The sequence below is a fragment of the Cornus florida genome, unplaced genomic scaffold (assembly GCF_030987335.1).
Source record: "Cornus florida cultivar Cherokee Brave unplaced genomic scaffold, ASM3098733v1 CherokeeBrave_3.0.0_Hap2_Chr11, whole genome shotgun sequence".
Classification (NCBI taxonomy): Eukaryota; Viridiplantae; Streptophyta; class Magnoliopsida; order Cornales; family Cornaceae; genus Cornus; species Cornus florida.
In genome coordinates, this window is record NW_026775581.1 from 51913191 (window position 1) to 51937169 (window position 23979).

Consider the following 23979-nt stretch of genomic DNA (forward strand, 5'->3'; position numbering starts at 1 on the left):
CGAACTTATTTAAAATGCTCATTTTCAACATGAAAGTGTATGTAATCCTAATCACAGTTCCTAGTAATGTATATGAACCTAAACCAAATATCTAGACTTCGCAAGAAATGAAATTTAAAATAGAAATGAGGGAGAAATAGGGTTGTGACACCCTACGAAATGTACTAGTCTTTAACGTCTCTAGCAAGACGTTGGGCTCTTTTAGCCCAGGTCAAATATCTTGTAGTGCATCCCCTCCTTGATGGGGAGAGAAGTGCTTTGAACTCCTCCCAACAAATGGTTCCCTAGAGAACTTGTTGGATTAGGCTCAAAAAAAATTTTTGGTCCTTGGTCAAAATGATCTTTGAGCTTCCATGCCCTTTCAAAACAAGATTTTGAAACTACTTTTTTGGAATTCAGGGTTGAAGATGAACTTTTTGGAATTTTGGTTTCACACAAAGACTCTATTCCTTCACATTCATGGTCATGATATTTCTCGACAACATTCACTTCTTCATGCTTGTCAAATGAATTGGGGGTCGGATTAAAGATATTCAACTTAACCTTCATATGGCCAAATGAGATCTTCATTATCCCCGTCCTACAATTAATGTTGGTATTCGCGGTTTCCAAGAAAGGACGGCAAAGGATAATGGGAATTTGGCTTTTAGGATTCTGGACCGGTTCCGTGTCAATGACAACGAAATCAACAGGGAAAAAAAATTTATCAATCTTAATCAATACGTCCTCAATGATACCCCTAGGCTTTTTGATGGATCGGTCGGCAACTTACAAAACCACTGACGTCGGTTTCAAGTCTCATAAGCCTAATTTGACATATACCGAGTATGGAAGAAGGTTAACACTTGCTCCTAAGTCTAAAAGAGCCCGATTAATGATATGATCTCCAATGATGCATGAACTGGTAGGTGAACCGGGGTCCTTAAACTTTGGAAGAGTGTTATGCTACAAAATTGAGCTTACTTGCTCGGTTAAGACCACTTTCATAGGTGCTTGGCTTTTGTTCTTCCTCTTTTGGGTGCATAAGTCTTTCAAAAACTTGGCATAAGTCAGAATTTGCTTGATTGCCTCCAAAAGTGGAAGATTGACTTTGACTTGCCTAAACACATCCATAATTTCATTTGTTTTGTCCTTTTGCTTGTTGATTGAAATAGATCATTTTAAGGCATCTGGAAATGGAGCTCTTAGCTCAAAAACCTTTTTAGAAATTTTCTTTGAAGTCACTTCAACACAAGAAGTTTTAAAATCATTTTGCAAATTTTTCTTTTCAAAATCACTTTTCAAATCACTTTTTAACACATTCTCATTTAAAAGATCATGCATATGCAATGAAGGAGGAATATGATAAGAAACGGGACGGGTGTTAACTTTGGGTTGCACCAGTTCACTCTCTTCATTGGACGTACCCACTTGGTTGTCCACAATCTTCCCACTTCTCAAGGTAGTCACCGTATTGACGTGCTCTATTGTGTGACCTTCCGATGAGGAATGAGTCTCCACAACACATTATTGCTTGGTTGGGGCATTCAAAGGCATTTTCCCTTTCTCTCTAGCATTTAAAGTACTAGCTATTTGCCCTACTTGGGTTTCTAGCTTAGCAATGGATTGAGAATGAGAATAAAGTAATTGAGTGTTCGCCTCTAGAGTGCTTAGAGCGGTCAAAACTTTCTCTTTAAAAGCGGGACTCCTAGAATTTCCTTGAGAATATGATGGTTGATTAAGGAAATGAGAATTAGAAAATTGATTTCATTGTAATTGAAATGGTCTATATCCATGGGAACCTTGGCTTTGCATCGGAGGTGGAATATACTTCCCTTGGAAACCACCTTGGGGAGGGTTTGAGCCTTCCTCTTGGTTTCTCCAAGAGAAGTTTGGGTGATTCCTCCAACTAGGATTATAGTGATTGCCATAAGGATTGTTCCCTTAATTGACAAAAGTTGCATTGACTTGTTCATGATGCTCACTTTGCACATGTCCATGGGGATAGTTGGAAGTAGAATGTAAAGCACTTGAATAAGTCATACATGTCTCATTGGATGCATGATGGGAATGGTTAGGGCGGGAAGATACTTGATTTGCCGAGTTTTGGTTGATCAAGAATTGATCAAACCTTTGAGATAAGGATTTCATCTCGGCGGCTATTTCATTGAATGGTTAACTTGATGTAAGCCAACACTGTTCCTTCCACTTGAATTCCTACCATTCTTAGAAGATAAAGTTTGATGTAGAGAATTTTCACTCATGTTCTCATAAAGACGCCACACGTCATCCTCATGCTTATCAATGTAAGAGCCACCCATGGAAGCATCAACCATGCCCTTCTAATTGTCCGATAAGCTCTCAAAGAGATATTGAACTAATTGCCATTTGGGCATGTCATAATGTGGACACTTCCTAAGCAATTCATTAAATCTTTCCCATACCTCATGGAACGTTTCCCCATCCCTGTGTGAAAACTCTCGAATTGAGGTTCTTATGGCATTGGTCTTCGAAACCGGATAGTACTTCTTCAAGAACTCTTATTGCATTTCTGCCCAAGAAGTTATTGAAAAAGGCCTGAGATTGTTAAACCAATATTTTGCTTTGTTTTTAAGGGTGAATGGAAAAAGTTTAAGCCTTTAGACCTCTTCCGGCATGTCCGTGTATCTTACGGTGGAACATACTTCAAGAAACTCATCCAAATGATTGTAAGGTTTTTCACTAGGAAGTCTATGATAGTTAGGAAGCATTTGAATGGTTTGTGGTTTGATCTCATAGTGGTGTGCTCTAAATGGTGGCAATTGAATGCATGTGGGTGCGTTATATTCATTAGGCATATAGTGATCTCTTAAAATAAGGGGAGGATTAGCAATTGGAGGTGCAACATGGGCCCCTTGATTGCCTTGAACTATGGGAGGTTGTGGAGCATAGATTGGCCTTAGCATTCCCAATAGAACTTGATCTTGTTGTTGTGGTGGGTGAATGAATGGCCTCGGCATGCCTAATGGTACTTACATGTTATCATGATGCACATTGGGGTGGAGGATACCTTGTTGGTCTATGTGACCAAGGTCCTCCACATGGTCCTCATTATGTCATTCCATTGATGAAATGGATTGACTAGAACTTCCTCTTCCCCTAGGGTTTCGAACAACGGATTCAAGATGAAAATTAAGAGGGACAAGAGTAGGTTTCAATGATTTACGACCATGCATGCACAACAAAACACAACAAGCAACAAGTAATGAACAATTGCTTCACCTTCGCAACAAATCAACAATCAACAAACTTTCTCCATATACAATGTTCCCATACTCCCATGATATCAACAATATGCAAAGAATAATAAAATTGCCTCCACATGGGCTCACAATTTATCTAAGAATTGAAATACAAGCCTCCACACGGGCCGACGATTTAACTAAAGATTGAGTTAAGAAAGAGCTCACAAAGGGTCCTTTAGCACTTCAATTCAATTTTCAATTTTAGCCTTGCAAAAGTTTTTAGATTTTAGCTTTTTCCTTGCTTTTGCTTAGCTCCTTGCTTGAAATGCTCCTTTGCTTACCTTCTAGCTCAATGCACTTAGTCAAACAAAAACCAACACAATAAGTAATGAAAATGAAAAAGAAAATAAAGTAGAAACACGATCAAAAGAGTACTAATTCCTAATTGATTCCACAAATACAACGTTGCCTTCAATCAATCCCCGGCAACGGTGCCAAAAAGTTGGTGGCTTGTTGTCGTCGACCCAATCCAAAGTTTGTGCAAAAGAGAGTGGTGTTAGACTATGATCAAGTTTTACATTTATAATTTGTCACTACTATCTTTCACTAAAAAAATAATTAGGGCGAGTAGGGATCGTCCCAAGGGATTAGCTCGTATTAAGTTGTGGAATCGAGATTAGGGTTAGTAGGTCGAGTGATCAAAAGATTGGTTGGTGATTGAATTATACTAAGATGCAATTTAAACTAAAGTAAACAATTAAATGCAATAGGGAGAAAATAAGAAAGAGAGATCTTGGGATTTAGAGATCACCACTAAGCATAGATTTTTTACACCCTTAATGAATGATTAATGAGGAAGAAAACATGTATTGCAACATTAGGGTGTGTGTGTGGTTGTTTCAACAAGTATGGATGACAAATTAAGCATATATTGTCTAAGCAACAAGGTAGATAGCACAATATATCAAACTAAGCCATTAATCCTTTCTTTAAGCTCATAATCCAAACACATCACAAGGTTAGAGACGTATGCTACTTACTTTTATAAGTATGGAACATCAAACAACAAGTATAGATTATTCTCCCACTTAACATCTAAACTATAACTACACTACAACTAAGCTAATAACATGGAATTAAACTAATTAAACTAAGAGAGAGGCACAATCCATAAAGAAATGAGTATGAACCATTAAATAAACCACAAGAGCATTCCATTAAGCATTATGTCTTGACAATCTCTAGATTTATAGTATTAATACACATAGACATATATCAATAACACAAAATCTAGAGACAAACACATGAACATCTATTCTAGCATACATAAACATATAGATAGAATGAAATGATCAATTGGAAGCATTAAACCGCACAAATCATTGAATAAACAAGATCTATATATATAAAAGTATCAAAACATGTATCACAATACAAATCACCTCAAAAATACATAAATCAAGATGTAGAAAGCATCCTTAGGGCTAACTCTAGCCCCAAGAGGATGTCTAGCCACTCATGGATGGTGTCTTCCAACCCTCAAGGGCTAACTCCATGGTAGAGATTGCTCCTCTTCTTGGTTGATGGAAGAACTCCAAGCTTGTGTCTCTAACCTCCTCGCTTCTTTTCTTCTTCACGAAGAATATATAAATTGTGTCTCTAGTGTATGTATTTACTATTTCTCAAGAATGGCTCATATTCCTTATATAGGTAGGTTAAATATCACCCACAATGAGCTGGGCTCGTACACCAATATTCCTCCCAATGATTGGGCATGAGATAAAATTTAATGAGCTGGAAATTGGATTTTCTCAAGCTTGAGGAAGTTCGATCGATCGAACTTGTGGTGAGATCGATCGAACATGGCTGAGATCTATCGAATTTAAGTTGGATCGATCCTCTATGGCGGCGCCTTTTTGGATAAAGACAAGTCTAAGATATTTTAAAGATATTTTTGGGAAAGAGACAAATGTAGTAGGTAGGGTGGTACAACTGGATAAGATGAAATCTTTTCGATCGATCGGAAGAAAGTTGAATCGATCGAACTTTGTGGGTTCTTTGGATAATGACAAAAGAGCTTGGATCCATCTTGAAATGCTGAGATTGATGAACTTTCGATCGATCGAATATTTTTTGAGATCAATCGAACTTGCTGAATTTCCACCACTTGCTTCTTTTTGCTCCCACTTTGCTCCTTTCTTTGATTCATCTCAAGATTGCTTCAATTATGCTCTTATTTAGTTGAGTTATCTTATTTTGGGGATAAGTACCTGAAAAAAATGAAAATAATACAAAATTAATCTAAAGTGGAAAAATAAGATAGATAAAGGTTCTAGAATACCTAAGCTTAAGAGGTTTATATGCGCACTTTTCAGCGTTCATCAATAATGTAAATTTTTATACTATCCAACATCTACACATGTTATTCATTTGTGTTACTAATAATCCTATTCTGGTCAGGATTCGTCAGTAATCAAATTGTTTAAGAAGTGGTAGAATTTGTTTCTTTCTCCTGGATTTAACATTCTTAGTCAGTTCATTCAACTCTAGAAAAGAGAAATTATTCTAAGGGTTAAAGATATCTCATATCTTATATACTCTGCGAAATTATAAGCCTAATTAACACTAGGAATTGTGCAGGTTCTTGGTGTGGGCTTCCTCTCTGGAATTATTGCTACTATCTTTCTCTTAGTTTTCTTGAGGTAATTCTTAGTTCTAGCCAAAAGATTTGATTAATTTTGGGGTACATGTTGTTCTGTATTTGTCCATTGAGGACAGTTTATTACATAATCATCTTATTTTTGCCATTATTGATTCATTATTTTGAAAATACTCAATTAGTTTTAAAGAAAAGTGATGACTGTGCTCATTAGGTCGAGTCTAGAATTAGATTTTATTTTCTTAAAATATATTCGCCCCGCTATGGTGCTGACGGACTCTGTAACCTCTATCTACAACGACATTTCTTTCTTCGGTAGCAGCATTGCAAACTAGAGAAATGGACGAACCGGCTGGGTGAAGTACTCTCTCTCTGAACCAGACTCGAATTGATACACTAATACTATATGTATGCAAATATGAGAGAAGAAAATAAGAGAAAAAAACTCGTAATTAGACAAGAAGATTTTATGAGTTTGGTGTGATTTGTAAATGACCCAAGGAGGGTATTTATAGGCATGTAGGTGTCTTTTCAGTTGATCCGAATAGTCACAGGACACAATGGTTCAACTTGAACCAATACCAAAGGCACCTATTCAAATGGGGTGCATTGGTGCACACCAGGTGCAATCATTCGTAAGCCCACCCCAATTCAAACAATGAAACCCATCAAAGTAATCCCAGCCAAAAATAAAATTAAACCAAACAATTCAAAAATTTTATTTTTTATTAAAAAAATAATCAAATTTTAAACCCATACTGAATTGGAGGTGCGTGTGGTAAATTCGACCAAGCTTGCCTACGTCTTGCTTTCATAAAAATTTGGGCCAAACATAAAGAAGGTGAATTTTTTTTTTTTGGTGGGACTAATACTTATTTCTTACTTATTTTAAAGACACGTGGAGAAGTGAAAAACAATTCACAGTGCATGGTCGTAGGGTGTAAAGCATAGTGGACCGGGACCCACAAATCTACAGAGAAAATGAAATGACGAGACAGTCTGTTCTGTTCCCACCGTAAAGGAAAGGAAATAGATTGATACCATCAAATCGGATCCAATCGTTCCATCAGATCCTTCACCAGGAGTGAATCTCTATAAGAAAGATACGTTTTCTTCAATGGAAAGCCCAGATCATATTAGCTCTTTATATAAAGTGTGTGTACATGTGTGCGTATAAAATAAAATATAATATAATAATATGTGGTGCTACAGAAGTATATATTCTACAGCACAATCACACAACAGTGTGTTCACGTGGTGGACCGTCTATATCAGGAAACAACATCTATTTATATGAGGTAAAGCTAATCCTAAGATCAACTGTCAAAACCAATTGCAGCTATTAAAAATTGCAGATTTAGAACTGACTGTTCAGGCAAATGGAAGGTGGTGGGATAACTCTGTGTATATACTATATACATATATATATATATATGGGTGATCATATCTGTCTCGAAAGTTGGAGCATACCTGTCATTTTATGCTATGACTACTTCGGATCCTTTACTCTTTATTTATTTATTTATTTATTTATTGCAGTAGGATGCTTTAAATTTGTTCCAACAACTTCTTTTGAAAAAAAAACTTCTTTTGAAATTTTTTGAAGGATGTGTTTATTTAAAAAAAAAATTATTTCGAAACATTAACACTTTTTTTTGTCAAGCTTGATAATTCTTACTTTTACCGTCCAAAATTTTTGTCCATTTTTTATCTTGAAATATTTCAAAGTATATATCTTATTCCCTCCATCCCATTTTGCTTATCCACTTTTATATTACAACTATTTAAGTTTAATGCATTGTGTTTTTTAAAAAAATTATCTTCTTGTTCTTTTAAGTGCAAATGTATATATTATCAAGTTGAAAAATATTTAAAAATTTTAAAGGATAATTATAAGAAAATAGTATTTTTTTTCTTTGACTTGTCAAACGGGACAATTAATTTGGAACAATCAAAAATAAAATAGTAGATAATTAATATGGGACAAAAGAATTTTTTTATATAATATTCTTAAACTATCTTTTTAACGTTAACTTGGTTAGACAAATGCATTAATTACAGAGTATTCATTTATATTTTAATAAGGATAATTTTGAAAATTCATTCTCATCAATACAATAAAAAAATATTAAAAACCTACTACTATAAAAAAAATTGGATTCCTAGACACTCCAAAAATTTTGGAATAGAATGAGTAATACACACACACACACACACACATATATATATATATATTGAATTAAGTAACTACTCACATAGTGAAGGACTTAGAAATTTTTATTTGGAGGGGCTAAACTTAAATGATGTAATTAAAATTTAAAAAATTAATTATAGTATAATTGATTTCTAAATTTTGATTTAGTCTTAGTAATAGGGATTATAATATATACATTTATATTGAGAAAAAATATAATCTAAAATATTGAAAATAAAGCCTAAATCAATAGAGATAAATATATAATTAATATAAGAAATAAAACGATTAGTTACATATAAAAAGGGAAGTGGTAAAAAAGAATATTGTTAAAAAAAATTTATTTTCTTTCCAGTTGTTTCACTTTTTGAAAAAAAAAAATTAAGTACTTTATATCATTATTTGATTAGTAAAAGAAATGTTTGTTTTAACTAAGTAAAATCTTGTAAGTTTTAATAAAACACGATTATTACAAAAAAGATGAAAAATATTTTAGTAATTTATACATAGAATAGCTATAGATTTTTATTTATTATTTATTATTATTATTTTTAAGTTAGTAAGAATAGCAATATAATTTGAAATTTAACAACTGAAAAATAAAAATAATAACGTACATGATATCGATATTTTATTGGCATATTTGCTATCTTAGTATTACAACACTTTAGTTTTTTCTTCATTCATTCTCTAAAGACTCGGTAATGGAGATGAACATATAATTTTAAATATTTTTCTTATTTACATAATATCACAAAAATATTTGATAAGAAGGATTCATGTACCTTGCAAATGTAAATGTACTAATAATATGTTATAGGCTTATAGCAAGGACTCTCAAAATAATGAAGTTACATTTTTGTTTCAGAAGTAATACCAAAGGTGTTTAATTAGATTTTTTATGAAAATTTTAAAAAATATATAACTATACTTATTTCTAAACTCATTATATTTGAGGCAAATAAATTAGAGTCTAATTAGACTTTAGGGCTCTTTTAATTTGTAATTCTGAAAATAATTATCAAGAACTCAGAACTAAAAAAATTGTTAGAATTTTCTGAAAACAGAAAATTGTTCTCATAATTACAAATCAAGAAAGCCCCAAGGCCTCGGATCTAGTTCGGGCCCAGTGGGGCATCCGCTCCCACCTTATGTTTTCTAAATTGCATTATTACAAAAATAATTTTAGTTAAATTTCAAAAATACCCCCACTCAATTTTTTAAAATGCCTCTTTCACATTTTTCCTCTCTCATTTTTTCACTGGATTTTTCTAATTTATATTATCACCTAAAATTTTAATTAAAATTTCAAAAAATCCACCACTCAATTTTTTAAAATGCCCCACTTCAAAAAATATTAAAATAAACCTGTCCACGAACTTCTTTCACCCACTTCAAAATAAAATTCCTGAGTCGGTCCCGGGCACAAGTTTTTAAAACAAAACTACAACACCGCTCCAACGTCTATCATGTATAGATATATAGAATATGTATGTATGTATAGGCGTGTGGATATATATAATTATATATATATATATGGGGATACGAACCTCTCCTACTCACAGGTCTAGGAGGGGCGGCTTTCCTCCTTTGACGCCGCCGGATCGGAAACAAGCAAACGTATTTGCGTACCAAGTCAATTCAATACGATTTTGACTACTTTTGGAGTAAATTTTTTTATCTTTTTTTATCATTCTGGTGAGCAAAATAGCCTTCTTGACTCTTCGGTCCACACGTTACTACAGTTTGAACCGGGTCATACTCAGAATGAACCGGGTTCTGGATCCCAAGACTCACAACATGATATTTAAAAGAAAAAAAATTAAAAAAATAAAATTTTATTACGCAAGGATTCAAATTCACATAGGGCAAAATGAGTGTGCTAGTTTTTCGTAAATTAATAAGATACGTCTTTTAAATTAATGAGCTCTGAGTAAATTTATGTATAGATTACACTAATAAATACTATGCTTTATATAATTCTATATGAATAAACATAAATTGATTCACCATTTGGACTAAATTTATTGAGAATTTTAAAGGTCAAGTGTGACCATAAATGCATTTATTTTAAATGGATTCTAAATAAGATTAATTCATATCCTTTGTTCGATTTCGTTTTACTGTAACCGCGACCATAATTGATACATAAGTAGTTCAAAAGTTAATTTGACTATATATATATATTTAGTCAAATTAATTTGAAACACGTATCTAACCCTTCTTCATCGTCTTATTTTCTTTAATTTAACAATTCAAATCTTAAATTTTCGAATTAAAAAAAAATTCATTCTTGAGTTGTACCTTATTTCTAAATTATACTTAATCTAACAACCATCACGCTTCTCTAAAGCGCATACAATTAAATATATTTTATTGGTTAAAAAAAAAACACACAAATTAAATACAGTAATATGTAATTACATAGTACTAATTATCAACCATCACATCAAAACTATATCAAAAAAAATAAAATCAAATTAACAACTTAAAAATTGAATAGAATTGGGTGTGATTTGGGAGTAGTAAAATCTAATTTGGACCCACCAAAAGGTAAGTCACATCGGATCTGGTCCCCCAAAAGCCCACCCATTCACACCCGAAACCCTAATAATCACGCCACGTAAGCAAGCAAATGCGTTTACACACTAAACACGACAAAGAGTACTTATTACATATATAAAAGAGAATATACGTTGAAATGGAAACGGTACAGTTTTGTTTTTGTTTCGTTTAATAAGTTTATAAATGAGGAGAGAGAAAGTGTACGTATTGAATAATACTGTCAGGAAAAGAGACAAGTGGAAGATAATGCATTTAGATTTTCAAAGATTTCACCAATCTTTCCTTTTAGTCTTTTAGCTTCTTAAAGTAGATTTCCAGATTTTGTGTGTTTATTTGTTCAGATACGAATATACATCTATATCTATATATCTATCTATCTATATATATATATAGACACATAGAGAGACAGTGTGTGCTTGTGTGTCTTCGTCAGATCAAAAACACGTTCTACTATTTTTTTGAACACTTGGGGGAGAGAAATTTTCTGGCAATGGCGGCAATTGCCGGCGAGTACTTGCGACCGGAAGCGAGAGAACTGCACGTGCTTGCCGTCGACGACAGTCACGTTGATCGGAAGGTGATCGAGCGGTTGCTCAAGATCTCGTGTTGTAAAGGTGAGTGAGTTCAATTCGAATCGCAATTTGAATGGTGTGATTTTGAGGTGTTTGATTTTCGTTGCTGAATTTCGATTGCGTTTCGAGTGTTTCAGTTACGGCCGTGGAGAGTGGAAGCAGAGCTCTGCAATATCTAGGTTTGGATGGGGAGGAGAAGAGATCGGTTGAATTCGATGTAAGTGAAATTTGATCGGAAAGTGTGTGTTTGTTCTGTTTGGTTGATGAGAAAGTGGAGGAAAGTGAAAGAGAGTTGAAGATTTTGAAAATTCGTTTATTTTCATTTTCCTGCAATTTTCTCGTCAACCAAACGGAAGATTTTAATTTGTGCTTTTGAAAGAAAAGGTTATCTGGTTGTGATTTGGTTATTTATTTGTTATTTTTGATTGTGTGATTGTATAGGCTTTGAAGGTGAATCTAGTAATCACGGATTATTCTATGCCTGGAATGAATGGATATGAGCTGCTTAAGAAGATCAAGGTTGGTTAACTATCTTTCTGTGTTCATTCATTTATATGAATTCTCTGTTTGGTTCCTGAGAAAATATAGAGGAAAAAAAAAAAATCTCTGTTGGTTTGGTTACCCAAAAGTTTAGGAACTTTATGAAATTACCAATATTAGGCTCACTTGAGTAAGTGCTTGTGGTTTGCCTAGATTCCAAGTACAGTGAAATGTTTGAGATTGACAATTTGGATTCATATCATTTCCTTTATTATCTCGGCAAACAAACAGGACAGAAATTAGGAAAAGGAATGATTTTATTACCATCTCACAAGAATGATTATTAAACTCCTTAGTGAGTGTTGTCATTAAGAATGGTGTTTCTTCTTTAATTTCTGTGCAGGAATCGTCGACTTTGAAGGAAATACCTGTTGTGATCATGTCATCGGAAAACATCGTCACTCGCATTGATAGGTATACCCTCTCAATTCAATTATTTCTCTTTGCGTTAGTACTTGTTTTGAGTCCGTTTGTTGGATCATTAAGCTGTGAGAATGGTCTTGAAATCAATTGAAATTCATTCCCAAGTAGTACTATAATTGTTAGGTAATCTACAGGATTGGTATTTTCAATCTGATCCATGCCTATGTTCTCTAACATTCCCAATCTGTTGAATTGCTCATTATGATGAACAAACATGTATTGCAATTTAAATTCATTTGAGGTTGAATCCAGCTTTTGAGATTTTGATAACGTTCTGGTGATCATTTGATATAGAATCATAGATCCGATATTTTGAATTAAAATTTATTATAATTGTTTCCAAATGGTTTTGGATTGACCAATATGATGACCGAATGTAATTTTTTGACAAGCCTATAGGTTCCACTCATGTATCACCTCACTTGTCAAGTTAAATTCTTGTGACTAAATATACATATTACAAAATGCCCTTTTGTAGTTTGAATCATTTGGATACACAAAACCCATATGCTTGTTTTACTCAACCTTTGTCGTTGCAATGATTGAGTTACCTTGTGGGAGATCAGCCTCTATAAGAACAAATATTTAGTTATCTGAATTTGTTTCTTAATCTATCATCCGTAATTAATTCGTTTCGTTGATTGTGTCATTCATGCCTATTAAGCTTGCTAATGTTTGAATCATTCCACCACATATGGTTGTACAAAAGTGTATGATGCTTTGTAGTGGACACATGCTGACAGCATATGTTTTTGTCAATAATAGGTGTTTGGAGGAAGGGGCAGAGGAATATCTTGTGAAGCCGGTAAAGCTGTCGGATGTGAAACGCCTGAAAGATTTTTTGTTGAGAGGGGAAGAAGAAAATGGGGAGAGAGTAACCACCCACAAGAGAAAACTACTAGATGATTATGTGCCATCATCACCATCGTCGCGTGCTTCTTCTGATCAATCTTCATCCCGGCCACCATTGCCATCATCGTCGTCACCATCATCGCGTGCTTCTTCTGAACAATCTTCATCCTCACCACCATTGCCATCACCTTCTCCATCAAAGCGGCGCAGATTGCATAACATAGATTGACCTCGTGCCATTCCGATTTTGAGAAGCATATTTTATCGGCCTTGGCCCATACTACCACAGCATTCCCCGTGGAGGGGATGATTCTTTTTGTTTTGTTTTGTTTTGTTTTGCGAGTATACCCTTACAGTTGTATATGCTAACCCGAAGACGATACCATTTTGACACTCCCTGGTAGGGGAGAATTAGGAAAGATGAGTGGGAAAAGTTGGGAGATGATTTTAGTTTCTGCTTTCTTGTTCATAAGTAGGAATTCAGATTATATTGAACTCAGTAAAATTCCCAAAGGCTTTTGAAATGTTTGTGCCTTTAAATTTCATTTCACGCAGTGCTAGTCTTCCCCTATTTTTCTGTTGGTATTTGATTCCCCATTCTGATTTCTATCCAGCTAGTTTCATTCTGATTTCATAGAAAAAGAAGGGAATGAGAACCCAAAATGGACAATTCCAAACTATATAAATCTTGAACGTCCATCCAAATCATTGTTGTTGAAACATGAAGGGTAGTTGGTGTAAGAATTTTTGGCTTCATCGATTGTCGTTTTATAATATTAAAACTCTATTAATGATCAAGATTACTACTATTTAGATGATTATAAATTTTTGGGCTAAAATTTTTAAACTCCCCTCTTATTTTAAAAAATTATAATATAACTCCCTTAATTATTAAATAATTCTCTGCAATAACAAAAATTACCAGGTTGCTCCTTTTTTGTGGCAGAATTGTTAAGTTGTTATGAGATGATAATAATGCCCTTAATAGTATATTAATATTTTATTAAATTGAAATTGTAGTATGAGAAGGACAATTTCGTCATTATAAATTATAAGGTTAATGATGCAACTTGTTGTAGTTTTTAAAACACCAAGGAAAATATAATAGTTTCTTTAGTTGAGGGGATTAGTTGATAATTTTAAAACAAGATGAGAATTTTATGATTTGAGTCTTAAATTTTTTGGTTTATGGTGTAACTTAGTCATATGTAAGTGTTAAAAAGATATAAATATTGATCTGTATGTATGTATGTAAATATATATAGTTAACATTATATACAGTTATCTATAATGTTGAACATAATCCACATTTAGTTTGTAGTTTGTACACGGTTATCAACATAATCCACATTGGGTTTGTTGAAGGTCACCTGATCACATTGATTTTAATAGATATTTATATGTATATATTGTTTATTTCCCACTCTCATGCAGGCCCTCACTTCCAATTAGTCTTGCCCTATCAAAAAAACGTGTTAGTTTAGACTATGTTTTGTACAGTAAAAAAGAAAAGAATGGGAAGGAGATGATATTGTTATCCATTTATTGTGTTTGATTGATTAAGAAAGAAATAATCATGTTTGAAAAAAAAAAAAACTATTTTAATGAATTTACTATAATACAAGTTTTTATAGATTTTGTCTTTTTATAAAAATAAGGGCAAAATTAGTATTAATAAAGCTTCATTAATAATTATTGTCTTTCCTTCCGTTTCCTCCCATTTTTTAAAGGATAACAAAACCAACCCAAAATACCTAAATTGTATCCTTCTAAATCCCTCTATTTCCTTTCTTTTCCTTTTAATGATAGCATGGTCAAACATGGTATTTCATTTCCTTCTATTACATTTCCTTCCTTTTCCTTCCATCATCCTCCAACCAAACTGACCCTTACCGTATAGGTGGAAGTCATTTGGATGTTGGTGGTTGTATGTTGTTTTGGCTTCTTCACGTAGATATTCAGAAAGAGCTTCCAGTTTAAGTATGTGTATCAGTGTATGGTTTCTTAAATCAATTTATATTAGTTGGGACTCTTTTTCCCCTACCCGCCCAACTCCCAACTACCTACTCTAGTAGTATCTTTCATGAGGCCTCTCTGAGATATGGACACTATGCAGGCCCAGAAACATACGTGAAGATTTTTAACCCAAACCGGTATTTGGTTTGACCTTCTTATTTTTAGTTTATTTTTTAAAATATCATAAATTCCCTCTGCCCCTATCGCAAACTCTCTTATTTTGCATGATATTTTAAAAGGTAGAGGAGTTTATTTTCTATTTGAAGAGGTAAGAATTATATTTTTACTTTTAGATTTTGAACTTTAAACTTTCTACTTTAAAAGGTAGAAGATATATTAGATCTAAAATTTCAGAATTAGACAGCTTTATTTAAAATATCTAAAAAACACTCACACATACCTTTTTGCTCACACGCATACTCGAATCCCTCCCATTCTCTTTAAAAATAGAAAAATTATATCACTGAGTTAGATGTCATTTCGTATACTTTAAAAGTTAGTTTAAGCTGTTAGAGAATGCACAACTTTAATACAATATTAGGTGCGGTGGTGGTGGTGCTGGAGTGGAAAGGGCAGCCGCTTTAGTTGCCCCCAACTTATGGTTTTGAGTTCGACTCTCCTCCCCTAACCCTCTAACCATTGTGTGAAAAGAAAGAAAGAAAAAAAAAAACAAACTCTAATACTGTTTTAAATACAATACTTACCCCCCCAAAAAAAAAAAAAAAAAAATACAATACAATCCCACCCTCCAACTCATGAAAGCAGAAAAATCTGTTGGGTGCCTGGTGTATCTTTTCAAGTCTGAATCAAAGCATAGGTCATGATGGTTTTATTTGGCTTGATTGAGGCTATACAAAGTTCTACAGTTGGGACTTTAGAAAACAAGTACAGTAATATATGCGAGTATCTCTTCCTGGCTCCACAACCCCTTAAAAAAACAACATGGAGCAGTTAGCCTCCGACCCATAAAGATTCGAATACCGAACTGGTGATCTAGCTGAGGGTGGGTCACATCTCTTTGGGAGTATTTTTTAATTTGGGGCCACCAAATCCTCATCCTATCTAAATATGGTTCTGTGTCCATTCCCCCATAAATCAATACACCTTCCGAGGCATCATCAATTCGGTTCGCACAGGCACAGCTATAACATTTGGGTCCTTGATTGACTTAATTGTCTCCCTTCCATCACCAGTGCTACAAATGGAGGATACAAGTACCCAAAAAAAAAAGAAAAAAAAGAAAAAAAAAACAAAGGAAAAGTATATACAATGGGTAGTTAATTTTTCTTTTCGCCCCATTCTTTCTATTCAACCAAGCAACAACCACAGCCAACAATGTTCCTTGAAAATTGTAATTTTGTGCAATCTCCCCTTATATTTCTATATTTTCAGCAACTTCAACCTTCCCAAGCGATGCGGGAGGGCGGAAAATATTGAGAAGAAAGATTAAAGAAATGGTCCGTACATTTGATACGGGCATGGTTGATATTTCATTAAAAAAAAAATAGAAAAAAAAAAAGAATGTCTCACTCGTCCGTAGGACTAATTCATAGTGGATTCTCACAAGGTGTTGAATAAGCTCCAAATCTTCCAAAGTAGATGGTGGTTAATATGGTATCAAAGCTATAGACACTCCATTTTGCCCTTACCCTTTCGGTTTACATCCGGAAAGATCTTACTGTTGGATCAAAAATTTGAATTCACCATAGTGTTCGGAACATCCCAAAACCTCAGGATACACCTACAATCAAGCTTGTTAAGCAATTCATGACACCCAATCATCAAACCCTAATTAAGAACGAAACGATCCATTTGCACCATAGCACACCAATCCAATTGTAGTATAAAAAATAAGACCTCACCATCCTCTCCAGAGTATCACAAAACTTTGGGATACACCTAAGATCAAACCCATTTCATGGTCCCTAGCACCTGATTACCTAAATTCAAGAAAGGGGCAAAATAGCAATTTTGCACCCAAACACGTCATTCCAAGTGCCAAATTGGGAAATGGGCCATCAAAAATATCCAAAAACATTAGGGTGACCTATAAAGTTGACTCCTAGGTGCCTTATAAGGGCAAAACGGTCAAACACTTGAAAGAACATTCTAAGACAATATGATGTCATCGCATTGATGTCATGTTCTGATGTTGTAGTCCTTCAAATAACGTAAAATGACCCGAATTGCCAACATGGCGAACAAATTCGAACTTGGTTGCACCTTAAGTTGCAGTCAGCTTAAAAATAATGTAAAACGAGCCAATCTGCACCATGATAGGCGAATAAGTAATGAACTATAAAAGTAAGATAGTTGTCTCTTGAGATGTGGCTAGCTCCAGTCCCATATCGAATTAACATCAAAATTTGGGACTCTTATATGCATTTTTCATCCCACATTGATTTAGGAGAAAAACTTGGTCCTCCAAGGATTTATATAAATAGAACTCTCCATCTTCCTTCATAAAAACACACATAAGAGCCTAACAATAGGCTCTATACTCTCTATCTCTTTATACTTTCTTTATAAAAGCACACCAGGGTTGACGGGATTAGGTAGTGGCAAACCTCCCTTCCCAACCGATTAAAGCCCTTGTAAAACCCCTTTAGGTTTATTATTTGATCATTCATTTTGTAAAATGAGCATTAAAATCAAACTATCTCTCTCACACACGCGCGCTTTTTAAAAAACTCTCATGGCATGCTGGTTAATTTTATCGGAATGACAAATTTTGTTCATGAAAAAGATGACACTTTGTAGGATCCTGTGGTCCTTTGGAAGGTTACAAAGTTATTTCCATTCGGGAACGTGCAGGCAACTTATCAAATTTTGAAGTTGTTTGCCTCTAAAAAATTGGGGTCCTTTCTAAGTGAACGGAAAGGGTTGCGGGTGTGCCAGGAACTGCTGTTGTTCCAAAGGGGAGCTCCAAACAATATTCCAATGGAAAGTTGTCGGGATCAAGCGATTGAAAGGAAGCTTAGAATGACCACTTCCAGGGGTTCTTTTTGCCTTGAAAAAGGATTTCGAGACTATTCTAGTGCTAGTGGAAAGGAAGACAGAATTGAAAGTGCAGGACTTTGAAATAAAGTAACTAAGATGTAATTGCTGGAATGTAAGAAATGAAGTGCTGGACTTGTAATTGAAAATACTAAAAACTACTTGCTGGAAAGTAGTAAAAGGAAGTGCTGGACTTAGACTAAACATAGTGTAAATTTATTGCATGGAATGAAAGATATATGGAATAGCAAAGTGCTGGACTTAGATTAAACATTATGTAAATTCATTATTGGAATGAGAGATACATGGATTGAAATTGAATAACAAAGATGTTGTATTGATGTGTTGTGTACGCTGAGCATGATTTGCATTCTAGGCCTAAGTGTTTTATTTATAGAGCTCTTCTATGCAGTAGTTGAAGGTGGCAGTTTTAGCAGCTTCCACTTGGCTTTCCTTCGGACTGCCAAGTGTCCCATGTCTTCCCCATATTTCCCATAGTGTTGACATATGTAAAACCATGTGTTCCCATGATCTACAACTTGAGTGATTTTGTTGGTTGAATGTTTATTACAAGCATTTACCCAAGTTCTCGAACTGCTGAGATGGAAAGGAGGCGGTTCCAGCAGCAGTTGAAAACTTCCACCTGGAAGGTCTGGATCGTGCCACATGTCCCATGTCTTCCTTAGTCTTCTCACAGTGTTGACATGTGTAAGAACATGATTCCCCATAATTTGCAGCTCTAAAAGAGTGGATTTGGTGGTGTAAATGATGTTACAACTTTAACCCACGTTTTTAAAACCGCCCGTGGAAAGAATCTCGACCTTCAATAATTTCAGCAACATCCCATAATAGGAGGTACATGATTTAGGCAGTTATTGACCACTTGCTGATTTATACGGAGTTGATTCTTGCTTCATGTATTTGAATTTCACTTTATACATATTGTCTACCAATTTTTGGTAACATCCTGGCAGTTGGAGGTTGCAGTTTCCTTAACAGTTGGAAATTTCCACCTGGTATGTCTACGCAGTGCTAGGTGTCCCATGATCTGGCAGTTCTTCTTTGTGTGCATGAATCCTTCTCCTTTTAAAATTTTGAACTGCATGTATATTATCCACACACACACACACACACACACACACACACACACATATATTTGCACGTTCATTTCAGTTTTGGTAACTCTTTCTTCAATCGGACTTTCTTCTTAGCTTGTCTCCATAGCACCAAGTATCCCACGATCCAATAACTCCCTCTTGCATGCATGAATTATTTCTTTCCTTCTAAAACTCGTATTTGAATACAACTTATATATATATATTTATATAAGTGTACACATGTTTCCCACAATTTTCGGTAACTTCCTATAATCCCATATCTCTTTAGACAATTTCTTATATTTTAGTAACACACCCCTAAAATCTCTCTTCTACAATGTATATGGACTTAATTCCTTCCATATATATTTCATTTAACATTTCCTCCATGTAATAGCATTTGCATGATATTTGGAGCAATTCCTATTTACATGGTAAGTGAGAGATATACTAGGAGTGGGTAGTTTCTGCAATGAAAGTCCACTTTTGGCATTCAATATATGCCATAACTGTTTGCATAATTCTGGAACAATCCCTATAAAATAGGAGATATTGTAGGAGTGGGGAATTACCATCCTTGATGACTAAAACAAATGTACACATGGCTTTCCCGATGTTTGTCATGTGACAGCAATAGACCACATGTGTTCTTATGGTGGGCTTGTGTCTCACTGAATCCCTTCCACCTTTGATTCATTCTTTAGTGCCACGTGTCAACATCTGAATGGTTCCATATTTAAGACTTGAGTGGCTAGGTGGAACTGCCTACAGGGTAGTATTCTTTTTCCAGTTGCTGCTGGAACTATTCTGTTGTGGCAAGTTCCCTTGGAACTCACCATATGTCAACTTTCCACTTGTCTAGTTTTATGGTATAAACATAAGTCATTATCATTTCCAAAATTAGCGATTATGCTGCTCGAATCTAGTCTTAAATTAGGTTTTGTAAAACTTAAAAACTCCTTTTCTAAGTCATTACTTCTCAAAATCATGCTGTAAGATTAGGCCTCGCAAAACTCCTTTCCTTTCACTTTATGTCATTAAGTCGGCAAAATCTCTAAAACCCTCTATTACTCAAAACTCAGTTTTTTTTTTGAAACCTCCATTTTCAATTTCTACATTGCATTTCTCATATCTAAAATCATACTTTAGTAAAAGTGGTCATTTTCACTCTTTGCCATTAGGCCTATGATTTTAAAATCACTTTCATTCTACGCCATTACGTGGGCGAAATCTTTAAAATCATCATTTCACCTTTCAAAACCCGATTTTCTTAAAAACCTCTTTTTAAATCTCTACATTAAATTTTCATCTCTAAAACCCTACTTAGTAAAAGTGGTCTTTTTTACCATACGCCATTACGCCAATGAAATCTCTAATACATCTCAAAACTCAATTTTCTTAAAAACCTTCATTTTCAATCTCTACATTGTATTTCTCATCTCTAAAAACTTACTTTAGTAAAAGTGGTTACTTTCACTTTATGTTGTTATGCCGACCAAATCTCTTAAGTTATCATTTTACATCTCAAAACTTGATTTTCTTAAAATGTCATTTTTAAATATTCTAAATTAAATTTTCATCTAAAAAAACCCACTTTAGTAAAAGTGGTCATTTTTACTCTATGTCGTTATGGCGGCGAAATCTCTAAAATCATCATTTTACATCTCAAAACTCGATTTTCTTAAAAACCTCATTCTTAAATCTCTGCATTAAATTTTACATCGCTAAAAACCCACTTTAGTATTACATTGGCAAAATTTCTAAAATTATCATTTTACATCTTAAAACTCGATTTTCATAGACACCTTCTTTTAAATCTCTACATTACTTTTTTCATCTCTAAAAATCCACTGTGGAGGGAAAAAATCCCCCTTTCCAATAATCATCATCCACGTCATCACATTACAAAATTGATTCAGATACCACAATAGCCCAATCGACACCAAGCCCAAATCGGATCAGCCCAGTCCAGGGCAACCCAGACAAGGCCTCGACTCCCACATCGATCGCAGACCAGAACCACCTGGCCCAGCTTCTAAGTCCAGGCAGTGACAACTCGTCGTACCAATAGCAAGATCCAAGCCCATCAGCCGAATCATTAGGACCAGCCCACGTTCGACCCAACCTTGATAAAGGGAAGTCATGTCCTGCTAGGCCAAGGAATCACAAAAGAGAGCAAGTTCTATACAAGGAAAATTCAACATAGAAAGAATTGTAGAAAGGAAAGGATTATAGATGTAAAGAAAATCATATATGGAATGAATTGGAGGACAAGCCATGCGAATCCTACCAAAATTCCACCACTGTATTTCTTAGAAATAGAGGCCTAGACCTCCAATAAAAGTATCAAGCAATTCTATGCTTTTCTATACACTGTTCTTATTTATTTTTATTGCTTTTTGAGTGAGTTGTTTTATTTTTCTCAATCATTATTGGTTGAGCGAAATTTTGCACCTACACTTTGGTGCCGTCTGTGGGAACAGTATAGAAAGATACTCCCACTTTCTGTTTTAAGTTGTTTTTGTTTCCATGGTCCGGAATGTCAAACGGAGAATCAATGGCGGCAGATCAGCAGATGGAGTTGATGCAAAAGATGCGAGAAGAGTTTTTGCACCAATTCGAAGTGCTTCGTCAGGCGAATGAAGCCAGCGTAGCCCAGATTGCATTGCTTCAACAGCAGAACGACACCCTTCAAACGGCTATGGCACAGCTGGCACCACAGCTACCGCTAGTTGATAGGGTTGCGCCTCTTCCCAACCAAAATGAACCCCAGGGCAATGGGGTTCGGCCCAATGAAGTTCAACTGCCACCAGTTGACAGAGCTGCGCCCCTTCCCAATCAAAACAAGCCCCAGGTCAATGGGGCTCGGATTAGTAAAGTTCGGCCCACAGAAGTTCAGCAAGTCCAGAGGGCCAGATCCAAGGGGGTAGTTTCGGACAATCTCCCTCGTGGCACGCAGGATGAACAAGCCGAATCCAGCCGTAAACTCACGGTATGGTCTAATGGTGTTCCAGATGGTGCAGGAGTAAATGAGGTCTTTGACGAGAAGAGACTCTTGAGAGTTCAGACGCCTGCAGAGATGGCTAGGGAACATAAGAACTCACTCGTGAAGACTCCATTCACTGACAATGTGTACCTCGTCGAAAGACCCAAGAAATTCACTATGCCATCCTTTACACAGTTTGATGGTACAAGAGATCCTTCCCGGCACTTAGATCACTATGCGCAAAAGATGGCTCTGGATGATCACAATGACCCATGGATGTGCAAAGTCTTCCCTACCAGTCTAACTGGGCTGCGCTGGAGTGGTTTAGGAATATGCCGCATAAGTCTATTCCAGATTACGAAACTCTATGCACTATGTTCCTGGCGCAATATTGCGGTAATAAAAAGCAAAAAAAGAGTATTGCTAGCCTTTTTAATATAAGGCAAAAGAAGGGCGAAACGCTGCAAGATTTCTTATCTAGATTCAATATGAAGGCTTCGGAAATAGCAGATTGCCACCCTGCTACTGCAATAGAAACATTCAAGCTCGTAATGATTCAAGGAACCAAGTTTCATACGTCCTTGATTAAGTATTCTCCTCCAGACATGCAAACTTTTAATGCTAGAGCACAGATCTACATCCGACTGGAAAAGAATGTGGCTCACTGAGCTTAACATGCCACCCTTGTCACGGTAGAGAACAAGCCTCAGGAAAAAGTTTCAAGTTCAAGAGGCTGAAGAAGCCAGCACGCTTCGGCACTAGCCATTCAAATTCCCGAAAAACGGCAAAGGATAGAAGAAAGAATTACGCCCCTTCGCACAACCTTGGCCCGGTTATTTCAGGAGAACAAAATGAAGTTTGCAGCTCCTCAGCCAATAAGGCAACCGTTGGAACAGAGCGACAAGTCCAAGCACTGCACTTACCATAGAGATTATGGGCATACGACCAATGATTGCAGATCCCTCAGGCGACAGGTGGAAAACATGATACTGAGGGGTGAATTGGCAGATTACCTTACAACAAAGGAGTACGTGAAGCCTAAGGAGACTAACCTTCGGAGAGTCGATGGTAATCAGGTGAAGGTCATCCATGTAATACATGGAAGATCGGAAGATGATCAGGAGTCAGAGGAGGTTGATAGATCCCGACTGAGAACAGCCCATAAGCTGAGGAGGTTATCCTCGGTAAACCCTATTGCCTCGGGAAGCATCAACATCGAGTTTGGCGATGGAGATCTATCCAGAGTTCAACTTCCCCACGAAGATCCGTTGGTCATCAGTCTCTTGGTGGCGAATTATATGATTAAGAGGGTTCTAATAGACCCAGGGAGTAGTGCCAACATCATCACAAAGGCAGTCTTTGAGCAGCTAGAGATCCCGTCATCATCAGTTAACCCACCTCCAGCCCATTGATAGGGTTCGATGGTACAAAAGTGGATCCCCTTGGGGTGATTGATTTATCCGTAACTGCAGCAAAGAGGACTCTAAAGGAAAATTTTGTCTTAACAGAGATCTATTCTTCCTATAATCTTATTATAGGAAGAGGTTGGATCCACCGAATGAACGGAGTGCCGTCTACCCTTCACCAAGTGATGCGATGTTTGTCTCCAGACGGGAAAGAGGTCATAGATCTTAAGGGAGATCAAGTAGCCGCCAAAGAATGCTACATATTAACGCAAAATGAGGCAAAGAAGGTAGTGAAATAGTCCTAACCGATCACGCCTCCAGGAAGCAAATCCAAATTGCAATTACAGAATCCTTTGCCTAGGTATCTGAAGGCAGAAGATGAGGCCGAAGCGGAGAAGCCTACCGAGGAATCACTGGAAGCTGTTGAGGTAATCCTCGATGATCCACGAAAAATCACTTACATCGGTTC

The 23979-nt window shown here is 35.6% G+C and overlaps 2 protein-coding genes across 2 annotated transcripts; both read left to right on the top strand.

Annotated features, from left to right (window-relative positions):
• The first annotated feature begins 10893 nt into the window (after nt 1-10893).
• Nucleotides 10894-13556, top strand: LOC132284257 (two-component response regulator ARR5). The gene is made up of 5 exons (XM_059786346.1): nt 10894-11235; nt 11331-11410; nt 11635-11712; nt 12077-12147; nt 12922-13556. Exons 1-5 carry the CDS (start codon nt 11112-11114, stop codon nt 13235-13237), a joined length of 669 nt encoding a protein of 222 aa, XP_059642329.1. The 5' UTR covers nt 10894-11111; the 3' UTR covers nt 13238-13556.
• A 9399-nt stretch (nt 13557-22955) lies between these two features.
• LOC132281067 (uncharacterized) lies at nt 22956-23516 on the top strand. Its single transcript, XM_059782806.1, has one exon. The coding sequence runs from the start codon at nt 22956-22958 to the stop codon at nt 23514-23516; it is 561 nt and encodes a 186-aa protein (XP_059638789.1).
• The last annotated feature ends 463 nt before the right edge of the window (nt 23517-23979 follow it).